The sequence below is a fragment of the Phallusia mammillata genome, chromosome 4, assembly GCF_965637545.1.
Source record: "Phallusia mammillata chromosome 4, kaPhaMamm4.hap1.1, whole genome shotgun sequence".
Classification (NCBI taxonomy): domain Eukaryota; kingdom Metazoa; phylum Chordata; class Ascidiacea; order Phlebobranchia; family Ascidiidae; genus Phallusia; species Phallusia mammillata.
Genome location: NC_137255.1, coordinates 16,139,918 through 16,165,561, shown reverse-complemented (window position 1 = coordinate 16,165,561; position 25,644 = coordinate 16,139,918). Strand labels below are relative to the sequence as shown.

General features: G+C 37.0%; 2 protein-coding genes across 3 annotated transcripts; both read left to right on the top strand.

Annotated features, from left to right (window-relative positions):
* Positions 1–5,567: 5,567 nt before the first annotated feature.
* LOC145223041 (transient receptor potential cation channel subfamily A member 1 homolog) lies at positions 5,568–21,692 on the top strand. 2 transcript variants are annotated; one of them, XM_080089337.1, is made up of 24 exons: positions 5,568–8,080; positions 8,628–8,728; positions 9,059–9,123; positions 9,361–9,412; positions 9,721–9,892; positions 10,261–10,484; positions 11,439–11,595; positions 12,263–12,483; positions 12,817–12,973; positions 13,708–13,811; positions 14,086–14,195; positions 15,051–15,193; positions 15,586–15,710; positions 16,339–16,413; positions 16,796–16,888; positions 17,344–17,515; positions 17,889–18,031; positions 18,282–18,422; positions 18,481–18,681; positions 18,995–19,135; positions 19,656–19,733; positions 19,849–19,917; positions 20,180–20,359; positions 21,130–21,692. In XM_080089337.1, the coding sequence occupies exons 2-24, from the start codon at positions 8,675–8,677 to the stop codon at positions 21,271–21,273; spliced, it is 3,021 nt and encodes a 1,006-aa protein (XP_079945463.1). In that variant the 5' UTR covers positions 5,568–8,080; positions 8,628–8,674; the 3' UTR covers positions 21,274–21,692. The 2 variants fall into 2 exon arrangements, with proteins under 2 accessions (XP_079945463.1, XP_079945464.1); XM_080089338.1 differs by lacking the exons at positions 5,568–8,080; positions 8,628–8,728; positions 9,059–9,123 and adding an exon at positions 9,217–9,291.
* Positions 21,693–24,774: 3,082 nt separating this feature from the next.
* LOC145223286 (succinate dehydrogenase assembly factor 3, mitochondrial-like) lies at positions 24,775–25,595 on the top strand. The gene has a single exon (XM_080089684.1). It carries the CDS (start codon positions 24,897–24,899, stop codon positions 25,251–25,253), a length of 357 nt encoding a protein of 118 aa, XP_079945810.1. The 5' UTR covers positions 24,775–24,896; the 3' UTR covers positions 25,254–25,595.
* The last annotated feature ends 49 nt before the right edge of the window (positions 25,596–25,644 follow it).

Genomic DNA, 25,644 nt, shown 5'->3' with positions numbered 1-25,644 from the left:
CCATACCCCTATAACCCTAACCGTACATATTTTTTACGTATTGTGTCATGTTATGTGCTTTTGTTTTCTCTGTCAAACTAGGCCTTTTTAGGGGGAATTTTGATTGATACAATGTAAAAACTTACTGTAAACATGTCTTAGCGCGTGTGGGGTTTGCAGTGGTTTGTATGAGTCTGTATTGCAAAGTTCCTTATAAGATGTAGCAACCTACCTAAATGGCCTTAGCTGTGTTGTTGGTAAAGTTGCTTTTCAGTTGTACAAACAGTTGTTACGACAAAATCACTTGTATAGAGATGTTAAGAGTCCGAAAAATGTAACTTTAATACCACATATTTAAAAGCAACAACGAAGTTTGACAGGCAAGTCAAAAAACATTTATGGAATATAATTCAACCAGTAACTTCGTCCTCTGTTAACACACAATTTAATTTTCCCTACCTGTACACGATAGATAGGGTAGGACGTTATTAAAGTGCCTCAACCTGCAACCAGGCATGGGGGCGGCAGAAAAATTTCCAAAGGGGGGGAATTTTGATAAATACACGATTGCATGGATAGATTACTACATCAAGTAAGTATGTACACATGGTATAAAATATAAGCAGAATACAATGATGAAAAATACACGCACAGCCACGCAACTATGTACCATTTTGTCCGTTCAAAAAGCATAAAACCGACTGAGGCTGTTCAAACAACACCAGATAAATAAACAAAGCAGACATCGTTAATGTCGCTTGTGTAGACATTTGCTTTGACTATAGCAACTTCCCTTCTAAGAGCATTACCTCTTTTCATTCATTCAGTTTCTCGAAAAAATATTGTAATTTTGGGGTGAAATTCCAGGGGGGGTGGAGTGCCCCTACGTCCTGACGCCCATGGTGACAGTGGTAGTCAATATTTTTCGACTATGTAGAGTCATTATTAGAATAGAGTGGATTAACCCTAATATCGCTTTCATTTTCATCGTCTGTGAACTTTGCATCACATGGAGAAGCGTAAATGTTTCCAACCGTACTTCCACCACTAGACTCAAGGTCCATGCAATCTGGAGGCAAATCGTACATGCGGTCGTCTATTCTCGCGCTAATTGTTGCATAATCCCCTTCTTTCCTTACGCTAGCGTCATTTTGCCGACGACTCTCGGTGTTTCGACGAAGAACCTCGTTTGACAGCGAAAGTGCAGTTTGTCGAAACAACCTTGAACGGGAGCCTGACGATGTAATAGTCCCGGAACTAGCAATTGAAAATAGTCGTATGGGCACTGGAGGGGCAACGTCAGATTCAATGGTTTGGTAGACCCTTTGTTCGGGTTGATTTCCAACACTCAGGTATCCTGCGTCAGGCAGAGGTGAAGGGGCGATCTGTACAGATGGTTCGATTCCGTGTTGCTGAAATTAAAAACCGTGGTAAAATTCGAATATGAATGCCGAAAATAAGTATTCAACTAATACAAATATAAGTATTCAACCGCGACTATTGCAAGCGTAATTAAGTAGCACTTATCTAGCTAACGTGCACAAAATTTTCTGCCATTCCTTTATTACCAAAGTTCTCCAGTCTTGTTCAGTTGGTGGTTTCAAGAATCGCTTCCTTATGACGTAACAGGCGATAAGAGCAATCAAGATGCAGAGAGCAACACATAAAACTATTACAACTGGAGTAAGGTTTGGCTGGTTGGAGGTTGGTATGGCTGTTTCTGTAGTTGATAGTTGGTAAGCGAGGGAAATGTTTTCAAGCAGTTTAAAAGCAGTGGCATTGACCAGTTCCGCTGTGGTTTCCTGTCTGTAATTATAAAACAGTTAATAGATGATTATTTTATAGCACATTTAGCTTTACATTCGTGTTTCCCATTCCAAGCGATTTATGTTCACAAGCATACTTGCCGAGTTATAGTTGTTGTTGTGGTTGTTGACAAGGAAGTTGTTGTAGAACAATTGCAGTTTATAAGTTTTGGCTTGTATCTGCATTTCTTCGTCTGGTAACCGTAATCATCAAGGCAAATTTTGGTTTTTATAAACACTCCCAAGTTGTTACTAAACAGAAATCGTGAGTCTTGACCCAGCAACTTTGAATAGGAATTTTAGGGCTAATCCCTGTTATAAATTTAGGTAAAATTTAAAGTGTAAATAACTCTTTTACTTGTTGAAAACGGTTATAGTTGCTATTGACGTTTTGACAATACTAAGGTTTTAACATCGATATTTAACTCCCGTACCTACAAACGCATCCAGTTTTTCCTTCTACCTTGTCCCTTGATTCACAGTAACGGTACCTCTCTCGCCAAACAATTGAATCATTTATAGGACATCGAAACTGTTGGACTGAATAATACCGATCCTTAGGGTCAGTATTTTTCGATTGTGCTCGGCCAGTCGGTAGGTGGTCACGTGCTAACAGTAACCTGTCATCAATTGTTCGAGTTGCGCGGTGTTTAACTCCTTGTGGAAGCAGTGAGCACGGGGTTTGTGTTGTAAAATATGTGCTTGTCCACAAACCCGAGTCGTTGATTACACGCAACAGTATCTAAAGGTCATATAGTTGTAAATACGTGTTTGAGTAAAGTCAACAAGCACAGAAATAACAACATAAAATTAAAAACCTTTTGTTACAAGAAACAAATTCTACGAACTTTACGCAGGCCTACTTGCCAAAGTTTACCTGCAAACTTGCATCCCAGTTGGGGTCACTGTCTTGTAATTGATGTAAAAAGTTGTTAACTTCTTGAGAGTTTAACATATTCACACCAAAGCAGTGGTTAATGAATGCGGTTCGATAAAGCTTGTCACGAAATACTCCCCTTTGACACGGTTGGCCATATTCACAAATGTATCTTCGTTTAAGCTACAAACCAATAAACTGTTTTTGAAATGTTCAAGGCTAAGTAGGCCGCATGACCATTGTGGTACTTACCAAGCAATGCTCGCAACGTCTATCTGCTTTCCAACTACTCGGCTGCCCGTAAAGATTATTACGTGCCCCGTTTGCAACGCCTAAAGTCACTAATACCAGCATAAGAGGGCTTACATTTTGAATTAAGAGCATTGCATCCGTCCTGTGTCAAAACCTTTTCACTTCTAATTCTTGTCTGTATTGGTCTCGAGTTCTTGTGTCCCAGCAGACATATCCGCCCATTTACTTTTCCCATCATTACGTGATATAGCCTAGCCTTGACGTATGTTCTCTAGAATTCAAACGATATCGGAACGCACTAGTTTTTCGCCGTGTCTGGCAATTATTGTTCTGATTAAGTTAATGACATCCCAGATTAAGGCCTTGGGCGAATATTGGCACACGATTTTGGGAAGTAATTACATTTTCTGGCCCATCCGTTTTGTGTGAAGTTAAGGGTTTTAAACGTGTGTTTAAACTAACGTTTTGGACACACAACCACCTGCACTTGACTTGGTTTTTAAGATCACGTCTGATTTTTATTGATGACAATATTAAAAAACGATGTTTTGGCGTCACTTGTATAAAATGCAAACAAGAAGCAAAAATATTTAATTTTTCGACAAACATTTTTCCAGTTTGTCCCAGTTTTTATGTGCCCTAAATAAACTTTAAGTCAAGGTGAATACAAAACTGTTTATTACCCCGCTTTACTGCACCAAAGAACACTTTACCCGTCGCACCTTTTGTCTGCCTTACGTTTTTATGCAAATTTACTACATCGCCTTTTGCCAAGGTTTTAAGGTAATACTAATTCAACGCAGTCGACCATAATGAAAGCATATTTCTTTTTAGGTATATTAAGCTTGCAGCAAGTGCACTTCTAAGATCCAAGAACTTGAGCAAAAAGCTAGTATAATACCAAACACAAACAATATTTACAAAATAAAACCAAGTTTCATTATAACTAGGCTAACTGTTTGTATTTGCTGTTTTAAAAAAAAATACCCAACACACCCAACCAATAAACTAAAGTTCTATTATAATTGTCATGACGATTTTAGGACAAGACTGCGAGAAAAGAAAACAAGGGGAAAAACGTTTAATTTTATAAAAAATTTGTGAGGTGATTCAGGAGGCCCTCTTGTGATACTCGAATCTGAAACATCGTGGACATTGATTGATGTGACGTCATTTGGAGTAGAGTGCGCAGAGCCGGGATTCCCCGGGGTGTAAAGCCATGTTTCTTTAATCAGAAATTGGATCGACGGTAAGCTTTGCGTTTTCGGTCTGCTTTGAAACTTTTATTTCGTCTTAATCCATGCACTATTGATTTTTGTTTTTATGGCACTTATAAAAGTCCTTCATCAATTTGTAAATACATTGTAAACAGTACAAAATATTTTGCGCACCGTTATATAAAACGCAATAAACAGTATTTTTCCCCTGATTACTAAAATTATAGACATACCATAGAAAAGTAGTAGAACTACTAACGTAAGAACTCACAGTAGCCAGGTTTGGGAATTTCCGATAGGTGACGTAACGGAGCATAGGCGTTTATAGTGACAATAATTGCCCAGTCAGCAATGTGCAGAAGCAGAATTTTTTTTATCGTTTCAGGAAACAATGTCTCCGTAAACGCCTATGTTCCGTTACGTCACTTATCGGAAATTCCCAAACCTGGCTACTGTGAGTTCTTGCGTTAGTAGCTCTACCTAGAAAAGTAACTTATACCGTGTCATTTGTAGCGAGTCGCTTTATGGACGGGGCAATTATTAGATATTTTACTATCGTAAGAACTCACATTAGAAAAGTTTGTTAAATACCGATGGATGGCGCAAAGAGCATTATAGAATATTTAAAAGCAAAAATGTGTGAATATACTGACGGTTAGGGCAGCAATATACCCAATTAATAACTTCGTTCCTAACCCTATATTTAGTTTCTTACCTTAACCCAGTCTCACAGTTAATTTAAGTAACTGTGCTATTTACGTCACCTATCAGGTTTTTAGCAAACTTTGCCTTTTGTGATTTTTTATGTTAGCAGCTCTACCGCAAACATTGACGTAAGCTGAATGCAAAACATTTTATACCCAACTAAAACAAAATTGGTAGAGCTACTAACACGATACGTTCCTCCTGATCCAAAAGTGCTTAATTTTCGATAGGTGGCGTAAAGAGCTGAATTATTTATTTAGCGGCTATAAATGGGTTGGGTTGGGAAATATTTACAAAAAAATTTTACATTAGTAACTAATTTTTTGGGTTAATTTTATTGAATTTGAAGTGCTAATACCTTACCCCAACCCTAATAGCCCTAACCGTTAGCATTTTTTGAGATATACCGTTTTGAAAATAAGGCACTTTTGGATCAGGCGTAACGTATCGTGTTAGTAGCTCTACCAACAAAATTACACCCGTTTCTTTCTGACGATTTTGACGTCATATTTTATCTCGAGGAACGCAGTCAGGTGTAACGGAAGTAACGACGTCAACAACACCAACTGTGCGAACGACTAGTCATGCGTATCGAATTTCAAACACCATTGTCTTTATAACCTATATCTTTCTGTTGCGATTCACTGTGTTTTTGCTTTTTTTGCCACGCATGCAGACGTCAAGACGAATTCGTTTTGAAATGAAGCTTGCGTTGTTTGAATTTTTTGAACTATGTTTTTGAGTGTTTGAGTTACAATACTTTAACTGTATAACCACCTATCTTGGGAAAGAGGGTCTGGTTCGATTCGAGGTTGAGTAGTTAAGTGCTTCCCGCCATGCCTTTAAGTAAGTTGTCATTCCGTGTGAAGCAAAGGGCATGAGTTTAGTACAACAAAAAGTCAATGGTAATCGTTGACTTGAATTATTTTCATTTTTAGCGTGACCTACTTCTAAAACCCATGATCCACTGTGTTTTGTTGTTCTCCATTCCGCGCCACACTGAGCGTGACCGTATAACCCCCCAAGGCTTAGTGATGATCGTAGGTTTTGTATTCATCTCTGGCTCTGTGGTTAAGTTTCGTTGGACCTTTTTCTACGAACTGAGATGTACACAGTTTGTAAGCCAGTGGTACAGATAGGTTAGGTGTTGGGATATCTGACTGTACTTTGAATTTACTGTTGCACTAGCTATACTATATGTCATGTGTTTATAATGATGTAAATTTGCAGGTTATGCTACCAAAGATTTAAAATAAAGCCAGAGACAAAACTACGGTCACTTGCTTAGTTGTGTAACGTAAAGTGCCTTGGACAGCCCTCCTATAGAGCAAGTATATTTTGAAACAAGAAACTAGTGTAGTTTATTACATGTGTAAAAGTAAATCCAAAAAATCCTTACCATTACATTTTCCATCATAGAAGGTTTACGGTGTTGTGCATGTGTTTGTACTTGTAGTTTGGTCAGTTGCTGTTTGTTCAGACTACGTTAAGTGGGGCTAGTTAGACAGACCTTTTACCTAACAGAAAGGGAAAAAGGAGACGGGGCTGTAACAATTTAGTGACAGGGTGTCACTCGTTGCCTGTCACTGACAGGCTGTCCCAGATTTGTGACAGGTGTCCCTGATTTGTGACAGGTGTCCCTGATTTGTGACAGGGTGTCCCTGATTTGTGACAGGTGTCCCTGATTTGTGACAGGGTGTCCCTGATTTTGGGTAGAGCGACTAACACAAACTCGAGAATCACAAACTCGCTTTCACAAGGGGGCGTAAAGAGCTGAATTTTTTGTTTAGCGGCTATAAATGGGTTGGGAAATAAGTTTTTTAAATTTTTACATTAGTAACTAATTTTTTGGGTTAGTTTTATTGAATTTTAAGTGCTAATACCTTACCCCGACCCTAATAGCCCTAACCGTGAGCATTTTTGGAGATATAATCAATCGACTTTTGGTTGTGATCCTCGTTATTTCATTGGACATTGTTTTACTGCTGTTTCTTAAACAATAATACTTACAAATGTCAATACTAACTGCCGGTTCCTAAACAATAATACTTACAAAAGTCAAGAAATATCTTGCAAGTAAGCAATTGCGCCTACCCGCTCATGACTTGCTATTTATTCTTGGTGACACTCAAAATCAGGGACACCCAAAATTAGAAGCACCCAAATCGGCAGCGACTTTAGTGACAGCCTGTCCCTGATTTGGTGACATACAACGGGTGTCCGTGACACCTGTCCCAAACGTGACAGGTGTCCCGAAAATGTCACAACCCCTGTTGGGAAAAAGAACGACGTCGCGCTGCAAAGTGTGCAGCAGCACTAGTGTGTTTTACCTCTGATAAAAAGGCACTCATTTACGCATTCAAGCTTTCCTTAAATCGTTCTTACATAATCGACACCTAACCTATATGTATGTGATGGTCGGGGAAGCATTAAGCTACAGAAAATCTGCACGGCATAAAAGCTGGTACAATGACGTCACACAACGTGTTTAAGTCAGTTACGTTACAGCCTTAAAACGGAAGTCCATTGTTGACGTTTAGCCAACTCAATATTTGATGAGCTCAATTGGGATGTTTTCTTGAAACCAAGTGTTCTAAACAGGTAGAAATTGCAAATAGTATTCCAAATAGTAAATTGAAGCTTTGGTGCAAATATGAGTAAAGTTTTAGTGTGTACAATCAGCGTAGGTATAGGCCTATAAGAAACTTTGGGGTAAGTTTTGTTCTAGAATTTGGCGAAATACAAAAGAGAAAATTTATTTTTAATGATTTGCGCCAACAAAATTTTCGATACATATTAGATTTTAACCATCTTGAAAATATGGTACAAAATGTTTGACTTTTTTGTGCGGTGTCATAGTGACGGAACAACAAATGTCAATCATGTTATAACCCGTCCGGATTGACATGAGCGCTTATTTAGTTCAGCTAATGACCCTTTGATGCTTGCAGTTCGGACAAAAAGCGGGCTTTTGTAAATGTTGCTTTTAAAATTTTGTAAATTCATGGAATTGAAGCGTTTTACAATGCGACCATTTATAATGTAAAAGGAAAGCTGCGCTTTCGTGACCCGGAAATTTGTTGCGAAAAAGGGGGTTTAAGTGTTAAACTTGAGGTGAGTTGAGAAACGCGATATGGAACAACAATCTTTGGGGTTTGGTTAATTTCGATCGGCAAAGGAAAACAAAGCGACACAATAGCACCAAAACAACTACCAAGCCGGAAACACCTGCGCAACATTAAAAGGTAAGAAGCGCAGACCAGTGTAAGGTACAATTGGTGGATAATGGCTAAATGCGCTGCACTACACCGTATTAAAAAGCATTATGTGAAGACGTTGGTGGGACCAGTCAAAGAGGCTCTAAAAAGTGGCCACCCATGTTACAGGAAAATAAATCCGGTCAGATAGTTTCAAGTGCAGTTACAACATATTTTGTTATAAGCGAGTTTACTTTCAATATACGATTGTTTACAAAACAATAATTTCGTAAGTGCTTTAAATTCGGCCAGGTTTAGTAAACCGTTTTCAGCTTTATGGCTGAAGTTTGGTTTCGTCTAGAACTATTAATTGGGTTCAGTTCATCACTAATTACCACTTTGTTGGCGTCAAGTAAAGTAGTTTTGATTAGATACAAAATATGAAGAAAAAACAATATAATTAATAAATTATTGTGAGTTTGAAAAATCGCAATTTGCTTTTATTTTATTTATTCAAATAAGTTAGCAAATGTACTTATTTATAAAATAGGTGATTTTAATAGTATTATTAACTATCTTTTATTCGGATACGAAGAAAAAAGTTTTCAAATATACCACGACGAGCAAAAAAATCTCTATTTAATGCCTTCGAATAGGAATGACGAAATCGAATTGTCTCTAATCTGCACAAAGCAAGTAAGTTGCTTTTCAAATTACTGTAGTTCAGTAAACTATGTGCTCTACTTAACTGTGTACAATATATATAATCATTAAGTTTCACAAAGCATAAATATTGTCAGTGTTTTTTGTCTTCCAAAGTATGTGATATAACTCATGTGTTTTTGTTGGCTCATTTTGAACTGTTACCAATATAATAAATATACATATTCGTTTGAGCTAAATTTAATTTCAAGAATTTGAACTTAGTGCTGTTGCGATTTGAATTTTCAAAACAGATGTTTATGCTTGTAAAATCAAAATGCTTTAAATGCGCAATTTTTCCATACCTTTTTGCGATTTTACTAGAATGCAAAAAATGACAAAGAAGAAGAAAAACCGCTTGAAAACAGCCGTCCTTCATCATCGACAGGGTAAAAACTTACGTAAAGCCAGTGAAACCATAAGTCAACATCAAAAGGCACAATGACACCGCGACACACACTTAAACATATTTTTTATGTTTTATTTATTTTTTTGAATAGAGCCACTATCAACAGGTTGATTCATTAAGCCAGCTGCAGAGTGAGGATTTTTAGTTTGTGCGTAAACCCTAATAAATAATACCTGCTTGTGTTGTGTGTTTATAAACTGATGAATGTTTTTTGCAGACCTATGGACACAAAAACTAATTCTGGAAACGTCGATGTTAATCTTCATGAGGTGAGTATGAAATGTTAATAAACTTTTTATAAAGCATTTTCCCTAAACATTTACGTTTAACAATAATCATCTTTTCTGATAGCCAACATTTGATCGTATTTTACAAACTCAATAACAAGATGTAATCAAGTAGTCCTGGTCATTTACCAAAAGCTAATCCTAAAGTTTTTGATTTATTAAAAAACTTAACTTTTCAAAATTCAAAATTGACAACAACAAATACTTTTCTTATTTTGTTTATATTTTTTCCTTTTGTTATTTCCTTTTTCCTAAAAGTTTCTTATTTAACTGATTTATTTGCATAACAGATTGCAATCACTGGAAACGTTAAAAAAATGCGAACAGCAATCAACCAGCTTGATTCAACAACTGTTACTGAAAAACTAAACTTGCAAGATGAGAAAACATTTACACCTTTACACCATGCGGCTGAGAACACGCATATTCAAATGTGTCAATTACTGGTGGATAAAGGAACTGGTAAAGAACGTTGTAATTCATAGGTTGTTGGATCCTGAGATAATCTATAGTTGTACAAATTATCCCTTCCATAAGGTAGAAATACACTCGTTGTTTTACAGAGCGACTGAGGATGCACACATAGGCGAAATCGTTTATCGTTTAATAGTATTTGTTTGATTGATTCTGCTTCGTCAATTATTCCTCTGTTCTTAATGTTTAAAGTGTAGGGTTGTTATTTTACACATGAGAATTTTTTTTTTTAAATGAGAAAAATATTAAAGGCAATTGGTTATTTTTAACTATTTTCCTAAAATACGTACTCTTACTTACGTAAAAACATACATTTGCACACATTAATTTATGTCTTGTTATAATAAAATTCACAGATACCAGCATTCGAGATAAAAACGGCGGAACAGCTTTTCACCATTTATTTCACAACCTTAAAGGCAAAGACGAAGATGCTGAAATTATACAACTGATAAAAAACTTTCTGGACAAAACACCGAATGTTGATTTCACAGATAAAAGCGGTCATACACTGTTTCACTACACCGCATTTGCTGGATATGTAGCTTGTGCTGAACTGTTGATTAACAAGTTAAAACAAGTAAGGACCATTGTATTAGGCTTGTAAGTAAGCTGAAAAAAATAGGCCCGAAAATCAAGCCAGTTTTGTTCAACTCTCGAACCCGACCGAAAAGTCTGCCCTAACTTCCATCTCTATATTATGTTGCCTATTCGGGTTTCGTATTATAAGTTTAAGCTTCCTTATCTGTTTTACCGTATATTTTTGGGATTTAAGTTTATTTTTTACGTTTCACTTTCATCATTAGGGTCCTTGTTTGCAGAGCGAAAACCGTTTCTACACGAGAAATAACAAAATATTTTACCATAAAGTCACGTCACAATTACCACAATACTCAGCATTTTACTATCATATAAGTGCCAACAATTTACAATTTATGGTAGCGATACGTTGTGAGTCGTTATATTGGCTCCCAGAGGCTATTCAGGGCTGGATGAACTAAAAGACCAAGTAATCATGTACATAAGACATAAAGGAAAAAAACCTCACAAAAATGTCACAACAGCATTTTGAGGTGGACATATATAGTATTTTCCAAATGTTTTTGCCTCGACTTTTGTTTGTGTAAAATTACGATACTGATTTCACCGTTCAGGCTTTATTCTCCTGCTATCGACCCACTATAAAATCTCTTGCCCCTTTATGCGGCTCTATATGGGTGATATTTTGGTCTGATTCGGACTTAAAAAGTCAATTCGCGTCGAGTTTCGGGCTGGCACTTTGGTTCGGGTGAATTTGGATCTCAATTTCATTCCCGCTTGCAACTCTAGACTGTAAAAGTGTAAAACTTGACGGCTTGTGATTAAATACTTCAGCTTAGTAATAAAGTGTTTAGGTTCGACAAACGGCGTAAGGCATTTTAAAGGCTTATTCCGGCTACGAATGCTGATAATCCGTTAAGCAGAAATTAAATTAAACGCATTTTTTCATCTTTAAACTGTTGAACTGACACATTACTTAAACTTGTAATTCCAGCCCGTGCGTCTGGGAGAGGCTGAAGACGACGTGCACAATTTGTCAGTTGTTAAAAAACAACTGAACATGCGAGACAATGATGGCGGATCACCTCTGCACTATGCTGCTAAAGAAGGGCATTTGGAAATGTGCAGGTTTCTTATTCAAAATGGAGCGGGTAAAAATCAATAGCAATTCACATGTTATTTCAGGGTATACACAAACACTTACAATGTGTAAAAAACAGTTTATCCTCACATTTTTTTAAGTCTTTTCGAAACGCGTAGATTGGTAAGATTTCTCAAGGAACGGATATAGCAGGCAATTATTTTGACCTCTGTTGTCTATTATTTCTATTAAGTTTTACACTGGCGTTGCTCTGTTCTACCCATAATCTTAAAATATATGGATGTCCCACGATGTCAAGCCTGAAGTATGTTCTAATAAACGGCGAACGAGGCTGAGATCAACCGAGTTCGTAGATCATTTTGGCCAAAACCAAATATTCAGCCAAAAGGGCGATCAAGTTAGGCCAAACCACCTTCATAATGGATTCAACTTAAACTTGTGTTGTTAATGCAGGCAACTCATTTGTGACAATTCAAAACAACTCTTCTGTACGTAACCTGAACGAAATACCTTATATTTGCAGTATATTCAACTCGTGTTTTTTTTTAAATCAGCGATGTTAAAAGTTTAGGCATTCATCATTTCAAAAGTTGATTTTTGGCCGAATTTGTAAAAATTAAACCGAAAAATTGACAAAACTGCACTTACGGCCAAACGAAACTTCGGTGCATCACTTTAGTTACAATCATTCAGTTGAACTCGCGCTCGTTTTACAGATATTAACAGTTGTGACAAGAAGGGCAAAACTGCTCTTCACCAAGCTGTGAGTAAAGAAGACTCAGACAACGAGGATTCAAGCACCCAAGTTGTAAAATATCTCTTGGAAAAAGAAGCGCACTTTGATATGAAGGATGAACTTGGCCGGACACCGTTTTATTATGCTGCACTCAATGATTACGTGACATGCACGAAACTGTTGATTGAAGCAATGCGTCAAGTATGTATTTGTTTACAAAAGTTTTTCAGATACACCCAAGTTTAAGCTTGGCTATTTTGCCAATGATAAAAACGTAAATACAAGGGTAGAACTTTTTCTGCTGATTTCAACTTTCTATGTAATTAGCTAACTGTTTATTTTCGAAACTTGTATCTAGCAAAAAAAGGTTTCTAATTAGGCTATTTTGTTTTGATCATACGCGTTTTTAAAGTGTCATCATAAAGTAAAAAGGATAAAACATAACATTAATATTTGGTTTGATGTGAGTCTTTAAACGCGCCTTAGTGCATCACTAATGTTTAATCTTTCACTGACTGTTATTGTTACTTTTAGACAGAGCGTGCAGACGGGGCTGATAACGACCCGAGCAAACCGTCACTATTGGACGAACAATTAAACATTACTAACGAAAAGGGATGTAGTCTTCTTCACTTAGCTTCTGACAACAAACAGCTCGACATGTGTGAATTACTTGTTGAGAACGGAGCGGGTATAAAACCTATTTTCAGGATTCTCTGGTAGACAGCAATACCTATCACCAGGGAGTCAAACCGGAACTGAACCCGAACCCGCGATCGGTTTGAGCAGTTAATTTCAGTAAACCCGAACCGAACCCGAACCGCTAATTACGATTTCCTAAAAACCCGAACCGGAGGTGAACCCCATATTTTGTTTGGCGTTGAACCGGAACCGGAACCGAACCAGTAAAAAATGCAGTCTGTTTTATATTTTGTGATTTTTTCAACAAAAAAAAACAGCGCACTGAACAATATGCGAGATAACACTTATTGGGCATGACAAAAATATCAGTTCACCGTCGAAATTCTTTTAAAGTTTGAAGGCGGAATTGTGTGGAATTAAATTTAAACAATTGTGTGGAATTAAATTTAAACAAAATTTAAACCGGTTTAAAAAACCCAAACCGCTTCAGACCGGATAATTTAACCAAACCGAAACAAAACCCGAACCCAAAAATATACATTTTTGAAAACCTGAACTGAACCCGAACCCCTAGAAACGAAACAAACAGAACCCGAACCCAACCTGAACCCATATGACAAGCGGTTCGACTCCCTACCTAAAACTGAACCTGCAATAATTAACGAAGTTGTTTTGGCTGGGTCGATGTTTGTTAGCATTCTCAGATATGCTTGTACAAATCCAAGACAAGCCGTTCTAGTTTTTTCGAGCATTGTTTTTTTGATAATTATTATATTTTTGCAGCAATCAACCTTCTTGCTAAAGATGGCACAACTCCGTTTTATCGTTTGGTTAAAGGTGTTGTCCCAAGGGACTCATACAAGAAACACCACATGAAGATTTTAAAAGTGAGCAGCAAAACGAGTTTCATGCTTTATTTTTGAAACATTTCGGCAAATGCTCAAGTGTATATATAAAGGGGTGTAATTGATGTGGCCTTACAGTCACTGATTAGGACATGAGCATTTGCCGAAACGTTTGTAAAAAAAGCATGTCGCTTTTTACGTCTGTTTGGGCTGTTATTTTCATCATTAAACTTATGAACATATCCGTATATAGCGTTCCATGAGTGACTTGATGTTTTAATAAATTTGAATTATAGTTAAGACCATTGTTTTGCAGCTGATGTTGCAATTTGGAGCTAATGTCGACGCAAAGAGTAAGTTTGCAGTGACTCCGCTACATATGGCCTGTGCGAATAGTAATGAGGAGATAGTTCGTATGCTGCTTCAGTAAGTCTTTACATCAGCGCAGAAACCATACCAATGAAAATATTTTTTTGTAATTTGTTTATCTCGTAGAAAACATTGATAAACTAAACCGGCTAAAAAGCAGTTTTTCACACACGAAAAACTTGTATCAAAATGCCTTTCAATTTATCCAAAATGTTTATTCGGACATATTTGCCTTTTAAAATGTTTGGCTTCATTTGTTTTGTATTGTTTTACAATTTAACAGCATACGCAGGCTAGCAACGTATAGGTAAATTTTATGTACGAACGCTAGCAATGGGTAAACCAGGCAAAAAAGGTTGTAAATTTTTGCAATAGATAGAATACAACAATATAAGTTTGTTGTGTGTGCCGTTTTGGGGTTAAGAAAATCAACCAGTCAGGGGCATTCGCAACATTATTAAATCTGTCTGTGCTTCCCTAATTTGGGCCGGATCAAGCGATTTGACAAAAAACGAATTATGTGTTATTATACGCCAGGCCCTATTGAAGGCTTTATACCGAATCAGACGGTCACCAAGCATTTCCATGTGTAATTCAGTAATTCAAAAGGCTTTTTAAAATAAAAACAACACTGCCGTATTTCATGCATAGCATAAAAATGCCTATTTTTGATTGATGTTTTAATTTACCTAAACCTCACGCGGGCCAGACAAGGACTGCCAACGGACCGGATGTGGCCCGCGGGTCGTAAAATGATGTCCAGGTATGTCCTACTACGAAGATAATATGTGCAGCATGCGAGGCAAGCAATGTGCAGCATGCGAGGCGGTGCTTGTGATTCGACTTTCGGCGGGCTCGCTACTAAACCTGTGTAAATTTTATCATTATACCAAAAGTGTCTGTTATCAAAAGATGGAAAGCTGATGTTACTTGCCGTTCCGACTTTGGATGGAATGCCATGGATCATGCGATTATTCACGGTAGTGCTTCGTGCGCTCGGGCGTTAATAGAAAGCCCAGATTGGAAGGATGCTTTGCGAAACATCACTCCAGAACGTGAGCAAACAATATGTACTGGCATAAACATATAAGCATATATTTTAATCCAGGAATTTCATTTGTTTTTTCATAACGTTGTAGCCTGGTTAAGCAAATAGTTTAGATCGTATTGTTGTCCGCCTGACAAAAATATCATACATAAACTGTACTTTTGTTCAACTGACAATGATATTGACTTATCCAAAGTTCAACGGCTTATTCAGGAAGTCTGTTCTCCAAGACTCTAAAACCCCGTTTTTAACGTCAGATAAGTCAATATAATTGTCGGTTGTTCAAAGGAACGATTGATCAATTATGCCTGCAAAAACCCTATATTCATAATATCATACCTAACTAATTTATTACAATAGAAATGTAATTGGACGATTATTATTAACATGTTATGATAGAGAAAGCTGTTGCTACCCCAATGAGAAGATTGATTCGTGGAATGCCAGATATTGCTGAAGAAGTTTTCAATAAATGCATCATAAATGGAACAGCTAATGAACCCATCGACAGTGTGCATTACATGGTGAGAACAAAAAAAAATCTCTATTTGCATCGTAGCGTCACCTAGTAATTGTTGTTTTCAACTTTGGGGCGAAAATGTCTATTGGCGAAGACAAGAGTTTGCCAAAATTGGCTTTACTTTGTTTTCTTTACTTTTAAGTTTAAAGTATAACCATACTATGCTACATTTTCCAAATAACCCTAAAGTTAAACATTGTTTAATGCACTTTTACCGCGTTTGTACAAAAAACTTGAGAAAAACATTTTACAGTCATGCGAGTTAAAATGCAGTCAAATAAGATTGTTAAAACTTTAAATACTTTCGCACAAAGTCCCGTATTCTCTTGTTAAAGTAGATTTTAATTTACGATATTAATTCGCTTTGAAATGCTTAATTTAAATTTGCCTTACATCTTTTACTGATTTTTCCATAATCTGTAATTTCTGTCCATAGTTGGTTCAAAACCGACCGGAGGTTTAATATTTTATACAAAATCCCAAAAAGTATAGGCGCGAAAAGACGATTTATTGAAATACAGTAACAACGCAAATACGGCCAATTTTAAAGTTAGGCCCGAATCAATTTTGTTTTGTTTAGACTTTAACCCGAATCCGAACTCGAACCTAAAGGTCTGAATCTACATCCACAGGTGTCCTTTCATTATGAGTTTTTGGACGATGACTATTCCTGTGAAAAATGGTTCCAATTCCGCAAAGAAGACGAAGTAAAAGTGATAGGTTATATAAGCGATCGTTGCTTGCTTTCCAAATAACTGGAGTTTCCAGCACATTTTTCAACCGCCAAAATGCATTTTGATTTGCACCCTTTTCTCATTTTTATGCCACATCACTTCTATTCAAAGAAATGTAAAACTAAATTCGTTAAAAATTTCAATCGTTCGCCGGTTTAATATTTTTCACACTATAGGAGTCCATTACTACAAGAAGGTCTAGAAGCATTACTCAATATTTTCAAACCTATTGAAAATCTTTTCAATCTTTGTTTTACTTGAATACTATCCCAATTGCTTGTATCCACCAGTGTAGGCTAATTGTAAAAAAAATACATTATTTCTGGTGGGTTTAGTGATACGATATTCGTCACAGGTATTTGAATTTGAAGATGTAAAGCGTGCTGGTACAGCTCCATACCACAAAGATCCAAACTTCCTGAAGACAAACCATCCGTTACACCTTATGGTAAAAATCATGATTTTTTAGATATGCTTGGCCATCCACGCTCGAAAAAAAAACGTTTTTTGTATAATATTAGACACCTACAACACAACTTTTCCGGTATGGCATTTTCAGCAAATCAAATGTAAACAAAGAAACTACGGGGTAAAAATATACGACAGTTGGCAATTTGTTGTTCTGCATACTAACACAATAGGTAGTAACGGTTTAGCTGCAGCGGGTCCACCATCTATCTACCAATTGTGCCATTAACTTTGTCGCGCTTCGTAACGTCTCAACGTTGCGCAGTCATCTCTAACTTGGTGAATATTTTTGCTTCACCCGACGAAATAAACTCAACCCAACATACTTCGGCACAAATTCAAAATACAAGTGACTGAAATTTATTCTGGGTTTAGTTTTGATATTCTTTTGTAAAGTTTTTGCCTTCTCACTTCATCTTTAAAAAATGTGTGAAGGTTCTAGGTCAGAGAAAGAATCTGTTGAGCCACCCATTGGTGGTTAGCCTCTTGAACCACAAGTGGAAAGCATTTGGCAGGACAGTTTTTGGTGTCAATCTGCTACTCTATCTGCTTCTCATGGTGTTTTTCAACTTGTACATGTTGACGATGCCTCCCCCTTATTCCATTGGTAAGCTCACTTTCTTAACTCATGTAGAATTCTGGCTTCTATATGCATGGGAGTTTCGTGTACATGTTTACTATTTGCTAAGCTGTTTTAAACACATTATCAACACCAGTGGTTATAACGCATAGCAATAGAGCTGATATATAAGAGGCAATTAATGCTTTGTTATTTAGAACAGTACAAGCAATGATGTGAGTTTGCATTCATCTTGTTATTAATCTTGCAACTGGATTAAGGTGTTCCAGTATATGATTGGTAAAAGACTGCAGATAGTTCCAACTAAAACAGTAACAGAAAAGATTTGATTCCGCAATGGAAATTGTAAAAACTGACACACAAAGCACCTTGCAGCAAAAAACACATTTTTTTCTTGCAGATTCGGACAACGTGACGTCATCGTGCGTAGCGATAATCACAGAAGCGCAACCGTTGTTTGGACCATGTTATAATTACAACTCATGGGGAATTATTGCCAAATACTTCGTCATCGTTTTTGCAGCACTGGGTTTACTAAAAGAGGTGAGAGCTTATTGTTTGAAACTTACTATCCTTAATTTTATCTCAACAATACATTTTTGGGTTGATGTTCCAAACCATATGTAACAAATTCATCCCCTAAAAATTCAAAACTTTTGATTCCTTACTAATTTACTAAATGTTAGATGCTAAACCATACACAGATCATTTAAAATTGGGTATTTTATTAACTTCACAGGACATATTCCCAGAGCACATGAACAAACAGAAGTAAATCTTTGTCTTTTTATAGTTGTATCAACTTTCTGCCCGAAGGTTTTCCTACTTCAAAAGTACAACGAATCTTTTTGAAATTTCCCTTTACATTCTTGCGATTCTCACTGTTTATTCTGACACAAGCTCAGCTGGACCAAACCACTTTGGTGTCAGAGAGGTGGGTAACTTATAGGGGTTTCTGGGTCTTGTCCCTTTATTGTAATTGTTCCTTTCAGGATTGGCAATGGCAGATTGGAGCAGTCAGCATTTTTCTATCCTGGATGGTTTTGATCATGTTCATACGAAGTGTACCAACGTTTGGAATATTCGTTCTTATGTTTAACCACGTTCTAAGAACATTTACGAAATTCTTTTTCGTCTTTGTTCTTTTCATATTGGGCTTCGCGTTGAGTTTTAATTGTTTGTTGCAGAATCAGGTGGGTCATATTCCATGGCGCTCAACGATGTTTGATGTTTATATGTTGTATTGAAATATTGCTTGTAAACTTACATCATTTATGTTGAGAGAGGTGGTAAATTCAAGTTATTGGAAAATGTATTCCGTGAGAGCCATAGGCGACAATATATTTTTATTTCGAGTGCAGCTGAATGTGATTTAACAACTAAAAATCAAACAAAAACGTATGAACGTGCAAAGGTTTATTTATTTGAACACGTCATGGGTCCCGCCTGTTCTGGAGGTTTTCGTACGTTTAAGTTAGTCTTGAGTTTCATTCGCGTTTGTTGTAGTACGCATTCCGGCAATGGTGGAACGCGGTGATCAAGACTTCACTCATGATGATTGGGGAATTTCAGTTCGAAGACATCTTCGTTGCAGAAGATGAGGCGGTTGAAACTGGAGCAGACATTCACACACTTTTTGTTTCTAGGGTAAGCTATTACCATGTTGTCAAGCTAAACTACAATCATGTTCCTCAATTGGTTCCACAGTTCCTCAAATTTATAGCCTTGTTTTCTGAAAATACTATTTCTTTTAACTGAGAGTTATTAACGGGCGCGAATTTTGAGCCCGAACCCGGCTCGAAGCCCGAATCGTTTTCCAAAAGTCCCTTTAGGCCCGAAAGTTTGATTGACTTGCTTCTACATAAAAAAATACAGAATATAATTAAACATAGTGTTTTAGGGCTGTGTGGTATTAGGTGAAGTCCAGCAACTAGCTTAGTTCGTTAGGTAATTTTATCTAAAAACAACAGACACAGAATTTTAAGTCCGGCCCGAATCAAGCCCGTTTGTTTAACGTTTAACCTAATCCCCGCAAACCTAGGCCGACCCCGACCTGACTCACAACTTTGCTTTGGCTGTCTAACTTGTTGATGTTTGCATGGCTGCCCAGAGGACGTTTTTTTTTATTAGCATCATTTGTGTCACAGCTTTACTTGCTTTTCAACAGGTGAACTACCGAGCTGTATCTTACATCCTCTTTGTGATATTCGTGATTATAATGAGCATCATCATCATGAACTTACTCGTGAGTGTTTCGATATTCCACTGGTGTTTATATATAGTTGATGCAACGTAAATGTTAAACACCACCGACAATCCTGTATCTTTACATCCTATCTGAAACCCACTAATCATCACAGGTCGGTCTTGCTGTGGATGACATCAAGATAGTACAGAAAAATGCAGAGCTGAAAGGTTTGGCTATGAAGGCAAGTGAAACGTTATCAAGTTTTCCCGTTTTCACACTTTTTAGTGTCAAAGTACTTAAAACTTTAATCAATCAATCAATTAGGATGCCGTGCTTTTATCATTTTAGCGTTGGTTTCAGCCAGGAGAACTTCTTCTTCAACAAGTTACAATTTAAATTAATAATAAAATTATTTTAACTTTCAAACTCTAAAATTCCGTACTACAAACTATGCTACAAGGTTGTTTTTAACAAAGTGTGGTAAATGACAATCTGTTTTGTAGGTGAAACTGATTCTTGATGTCGAGTACTCATTACCACAATTCATCCGCCGTCGGGTAGTGCCGAAATCTCGTTACTATTACCCAAATGAATATAGCCAGAGATCAGACTTCATACAATGGTTGTTTTCTGAGTCAAATCTTGACTACTCGACCATTAATGAAACCATCAACCCTGAAAAGGTGGGTGACATAAAAGTGTACTATGGTTAGTTAAATACAGTATTTTTAAGCAAGTTACTGCCATTATAAAAATGAAAGGGAAGGAACCAAATTCCTCCCTGTTTCACAAAACAATTACGCTGCATGACCAACTGGATCCGCTAGTTGTCTTGTCTATTACCTTTGGTGTGCAGCCTGAGCGTCGAATAACAACTCTAGCACACTTTAATAAAAAATATACATAAAAAAATCTAACCAAAAATCGTGCGACCCTCTCAAAAATATTTTACCTGACTAGCAACCACAGATATATTTCTCCAATGCCAAATATTGTCGGGTTATTGTTATTTTCTCACACAACAATAAGCTGTGGACACCAGACACTTTAAACCAGGGGTGGGCAACGTTTGTTACTGTAGGGCCAAGGGCCAATTATAAATGTCAAAATTGGATCGAGGGCCGCACATGTTCATCACGCAAAGTGATTTTGTTTTGTTTCTTGTGCTTAACTACACCAAATATGCTTAACTACAAGTATAATTCGTATTTGATTCTAGCCACATTTTGCCAGATCGCAGAAAACTAGCATCAGGCGCATTAATCAGCTCAAAAATATGTAATAATTGGACTCGTTTGCCAGTACTTTTGAAATCCAAGTGCGGGCCGCAGGTTGCCCACCCCTGCTTTAAACCAGCGGCAGCGATTGTTCAACAAGTGTATTCTTCATACACACGTTCTCAGGCAATAAACAACTTTGACCATGTTCACATATTTGTTGCCGAAATATTCAGAACGAACGCGGTCAGCTGGAAAAGAGAGTTGAATCTCTGGATCAAAAACTCGTAACCCTTGGTGGAAAGGTCGACTCACTGCAAGAGTTGATGTCAACGATAGCGTCACATTTAATGCCAAACAATGACGACCGCAACACGTGATGTCACAACACACCTACGTCATCCAGATGCGTTATGACAATGGCATGTGCGACGGAGAACTGCCGAGTGTAAATTTTGTCATTCACTTTGTCACGTGACATATACAATTTAGTTTGTAAACTAAATAATGCCCTGCTGGCAAACGTATTGTTTTAACCGACGTTTCAACGCCCTATTTAAATTAAAGATTTGTTGATATGTAGCTGTTCTTAAAAATATGTGTAAACGCATTTACGTTTCGAACATTATTTTAAAGCACATACAATACTAGGCAACAATGTAACGTAATAGAACTAATAAAATGTTGCATATGTTGGCGGAGGCTTTTGAAACAGCTGCATTGAAAGTGACTGCTACAAAAGCAGTGAAACTTTATGACATGTAACTTATATGTTAACAATAAATTATCATCCCGCGGATTGTTTCATATCTGAGAAGTGTTCATAATCAGTTTAGATAACGTTTCGCATATACGGTTTGATAAACACAATTGAGGTTTGGACGCGGGATCCTTCGAAATTTTATAATCTTCTATTAGCTTGGTTGTCATCGACATGGACCTCAAAATAGGACAACTGAAAAATTAAGTTTTCATCTAAAATAAAACAATTTTTTTTGAAAAAAACTTTGCATTTATACGACGCATGGCATATTACATACCACATTTTTGAAAGTAGCAATCTTGTGAATCTCACGACACAGCAGGTCCAGGTCTATTTTTACTTTCAGCAGGAATACTGACTTGTAATTGTTGAAAATAAGACAAAATAAGGACTCAAGTCAAAAGCAAGGACATTTCTTAGAAATAAGGACAATTTTTTTTCTAAGACATAGGTCTTCAAAATAAGGACAAATGTTAGAAATAAGGACGGTATGGAAACCCTGTCTATAGGCTATAGGGTAGGAAAAACCAAAAACGTTTTAAACCACTGTTCTAAACGTTACCGCATATTAGCATCAGGCATTCCTTGAAATAGACCGATGATGACAGGTAGCAGTCAAACGGAATACAACAACTAAAAGGACCGTGTAAATTGTTTTGACCATAACCGGTATATAGGCAGTCTTGTCACAGGATGATAGTTTATTAATAACCGGACGTATTAAACAAGCAGCAACTATCTTAGGTACAAAGACCAGCACGTTACTCCTCATTAAACTGATTGTAGTTAATAATACTGTCAGATTTTTGAACCAACAACATGGGAAATTAATTGATTCAGTGTTTGACTTGTAAAATTCATGTTAAATATTTATTAACTACGCTAATCGGTATTGTCTTGATTTGTGCTGTTTTTGTTTTTTATGACCCAATCAATTTGGGTAGGTTTCTTTTTTGGTTTGTCGTTGTTTACGTACCTTTAATTATTCACCCGGCTGGAATCCACCCATGTTGTCAAACCAAGTCGCGTTGCCGTTAGCGCCCCTCGTTTCTTCAACGAGATTCCAACCTCTCAGGCCTGCTTTTTTTTACCAGGTACAGCTGTTGCGTTTTTTTACCGTTGCCCTCCACCTGTTAGTATCATTTTAGCGTATTTTCAACCGCTAGGTTTTCGCAGCTGTGTCCTGTGTTTGTCGTGCCATTGTACCGTCATAACTTACTATGCTTGTCGCGTTCAAGTGCACGTGAACAAAATAAAATACGATACGATACGATACGATTTTCTTATAGTGGGTTGTAGATGTTATTTAGGTCTAGTACAGTGGTTCCCAAACTTTTTCATATTTTTTTCAAAACGGTCCCTTTGCCATTATTTCGAGGGCTCGCGGTCCTTAAGCCTAAATGTGTATTTCATAAAAACTAAAGTTGATTGCAGGATTTTAGCTAATTATGCAAAATTGCGCATAACAATCATCCAAAGACAGCATATGACATCACAAACAGGACAAAAACATTACGATTGTGCGCGAACAATTGCATTTTTGATAGTTGTCATTCAATAAAGGCTATTGTTTAGCAATGGAGACAATCGATTCTCAATTCTACTTTGATTTAAACTTATTTAGTGGCACAAACTGACGCCAAAAAAGATTATAGAATTACTTCAACCGCTTCGCGGTCCCCCAAAAATTGCCCCACGGACCCCAGTTTGGGAACCGCTGGTCTAGTACAAGTCAGGAAAATCATTATTTCTCCCGGCGTGCTCTCCTTCTTGCAAGCCTTCGGAACTTCAACCTTCTCACCAAATCCAAAATGCCGGAATTCCATTTGCGCCTTAGGGTCTTGCATTCGTCTCATGAAAATTCCTTTCCTTTGCAACTGCAAAACTTTCTCGCTGAAGTCCGGGACCACAACGGGTATTCCCCCCTTGACGTAGGCGCGAACGTCGGGAAGTAAGTTTAGGCCTACCATTCGTCCCCTTTTTGGAGGACATGTCCTCCTTTTTAACAAAAAACAAGTTGTCCTTCTTTTCAAAGAATTTCTGATTTACCAACTATACATAAGTGACAATTATGCCTTTAAAAACAGCTAAATATTAATCTTAACTTATTTTTTAAAGAATAGGCCTAAAATTTTTTTCATGTTCTTTTTCACAATGAGTCCTCCTTTTGGGGAATGGAAATATGATAGCCCTAAGTAAGTTCGTAGATGGGGTGAGGACCGCTTCGCGCCGGATAAACTGGATCCAAACAGGCGCACGATGTAGTTTCCATTTAACTTCCGCACTGCTACTAGTATATCTTCATAGGGTTTTAGACATCGTTGCAATAAGCATATTGATTAAAACCAAAATGACAACCGCGTGATAGAAAATGATCAATGAGCGTGCTCTCGGTGACGCAATGTCGACCCGAGAGGGAAATTAAAGACAGATCGAGATGGCCAAATATGGCCCAGAAGAGAATCTCAAGTGAGTAAAGAGTTACCCATTATAAGTTTGGCGGTTCCTGTTTTATATCAGACACAACTTTGCATAACAAGGATAATGCGCAAACTACTATTTAAAAACAATGGATTTCACGGAGCCTGTTGTAATAAAATGTGAATCACTAGCCTACAGCGTTCAGACTTTCAATGCAAAGTATTCTAGTCTCCTATCCAAAACAAACCATTGTATCTGTTTTTTCTTCACATTGTTAAGGGTGGTCCTAAAATCCTAATGATACCGTATGTTAAACGCGTGCGATATTAAGCCTAAAAAAACCTTACCAGTTAGTATTTTAATAAGTTTCATTAGTAGACTGCGTATTTAAGAGCCCGTCCGTTACTGGTTTATAGACTATTTTGTCTTTTGTTTGTGTAAATTTTTTAGGGCGATAAATAATATGTTTTAGTTAAAGTGGTTATCATCCAGACATCCAACCCTTGATTGTCTTTGTATGTTTTCAAAATGACTAATAATTTTTTGTCATGCTTTAACAAATACTGTCATGCATGACTGATCCATGTGTTTCAAGTCTGTTCTGGATCTTCGTCCTTCAAACAGTTCAAAGTGTTTATGTAGCCATTTCCATTAAAGTGAAAACACATAGATAAAGCATGCACTGGCCGTGTTTTATAATGCTGTTTAAAACTATTGCGAAATGCTTGGCGTATTGTGCAGTCTTTTTCAAAATTGTAGTTGTTACAGAGCATCAACATTGTTGTTTTTCTACATCTTTTCAAAGGTTTTTTTTATGTAATGTCTTTGAAGCACACTAGCAAAGTACGACAGCTGTACAAAGTTATACTGCGCTTACATGAAGGTCTACCAATTGATCTTAAAACTGTTGGCGACCAGTACGTTAAAAGTGAATTTCGTGCACACAAAAATTGTGCACCAGAGTTTGTTCCAGAATTTATGAGTCAGTGGCAAACCTACACAAAAACTCTACAAGCACAACTCCAACAAGAATCTTTACATTCTAAAGTTGGTTCCAGCTTACCAGTTGATGCCTTGGAAGAGTTTTCTGAAGACCAAATTTTGCAGCTGCATGAGTTACTGAAAGAAACCCAAAAGCCAAATCCTCAATTTGATGTTAAAAAAGAAACTGACTGAATTATATTTTTTTCGAAATGTCACTTAAGCAAATTTTGGTCAAACATCAACTTCTTGGTTGTGAAACATTGCTTTTGTTATCAAAGCATCATTACAGACCATATAATGAACTAAATGACTTCAAAAAACGTGGAGGACATTTGTTTGAAAGATTTTTAAAACACCTTGTACGAAGAAAAGAACCAGAGCCAACAAAATCCATGTTAAAAGAACATGAGCTATGGAAACTTCTTTACAAGAAAGAAAAGGATTCCAAATAATTTTAATTTTTTAATATATATATCTAGTAAACTACAACCTGTTGTTTCATGGTCACTTGCAGAATAAAATTACACCAATATACATTTACATGAAAGAAAATTTGATGTCACCATCATGAGGGTAGGAGCAT

Coding starts and splice junctions, on each gene's coding strand:
- LOC145223041 (XM_080089337.1), top strand. CDS start 8,675: ATGCCTTCGAATAGGAATGACGAAATCGAATTGTCTCTAATCTGCACA. Junction 8,729..9,058: donor CTCTAATCTGCACAAAGCAA/GTAAGTTGCTTT, acceptor CGATTTTACTAG/AATGCAAAAAATGACAAAGA. Junction 14,196..15,050: donor ATAGTTCGTATGCTGCTTCA/GTAAGTCTTTAC, acceptor TGTTATCAAAAG/ATGGAAAGCTGATGTTACTT.
- LOC145223286 (XM_080089684.1), top strand. CDS start 24,897: ATGTCTTTGAAGCACACTAGCAAAGTACGACAGCTGTACAAAGTTATA.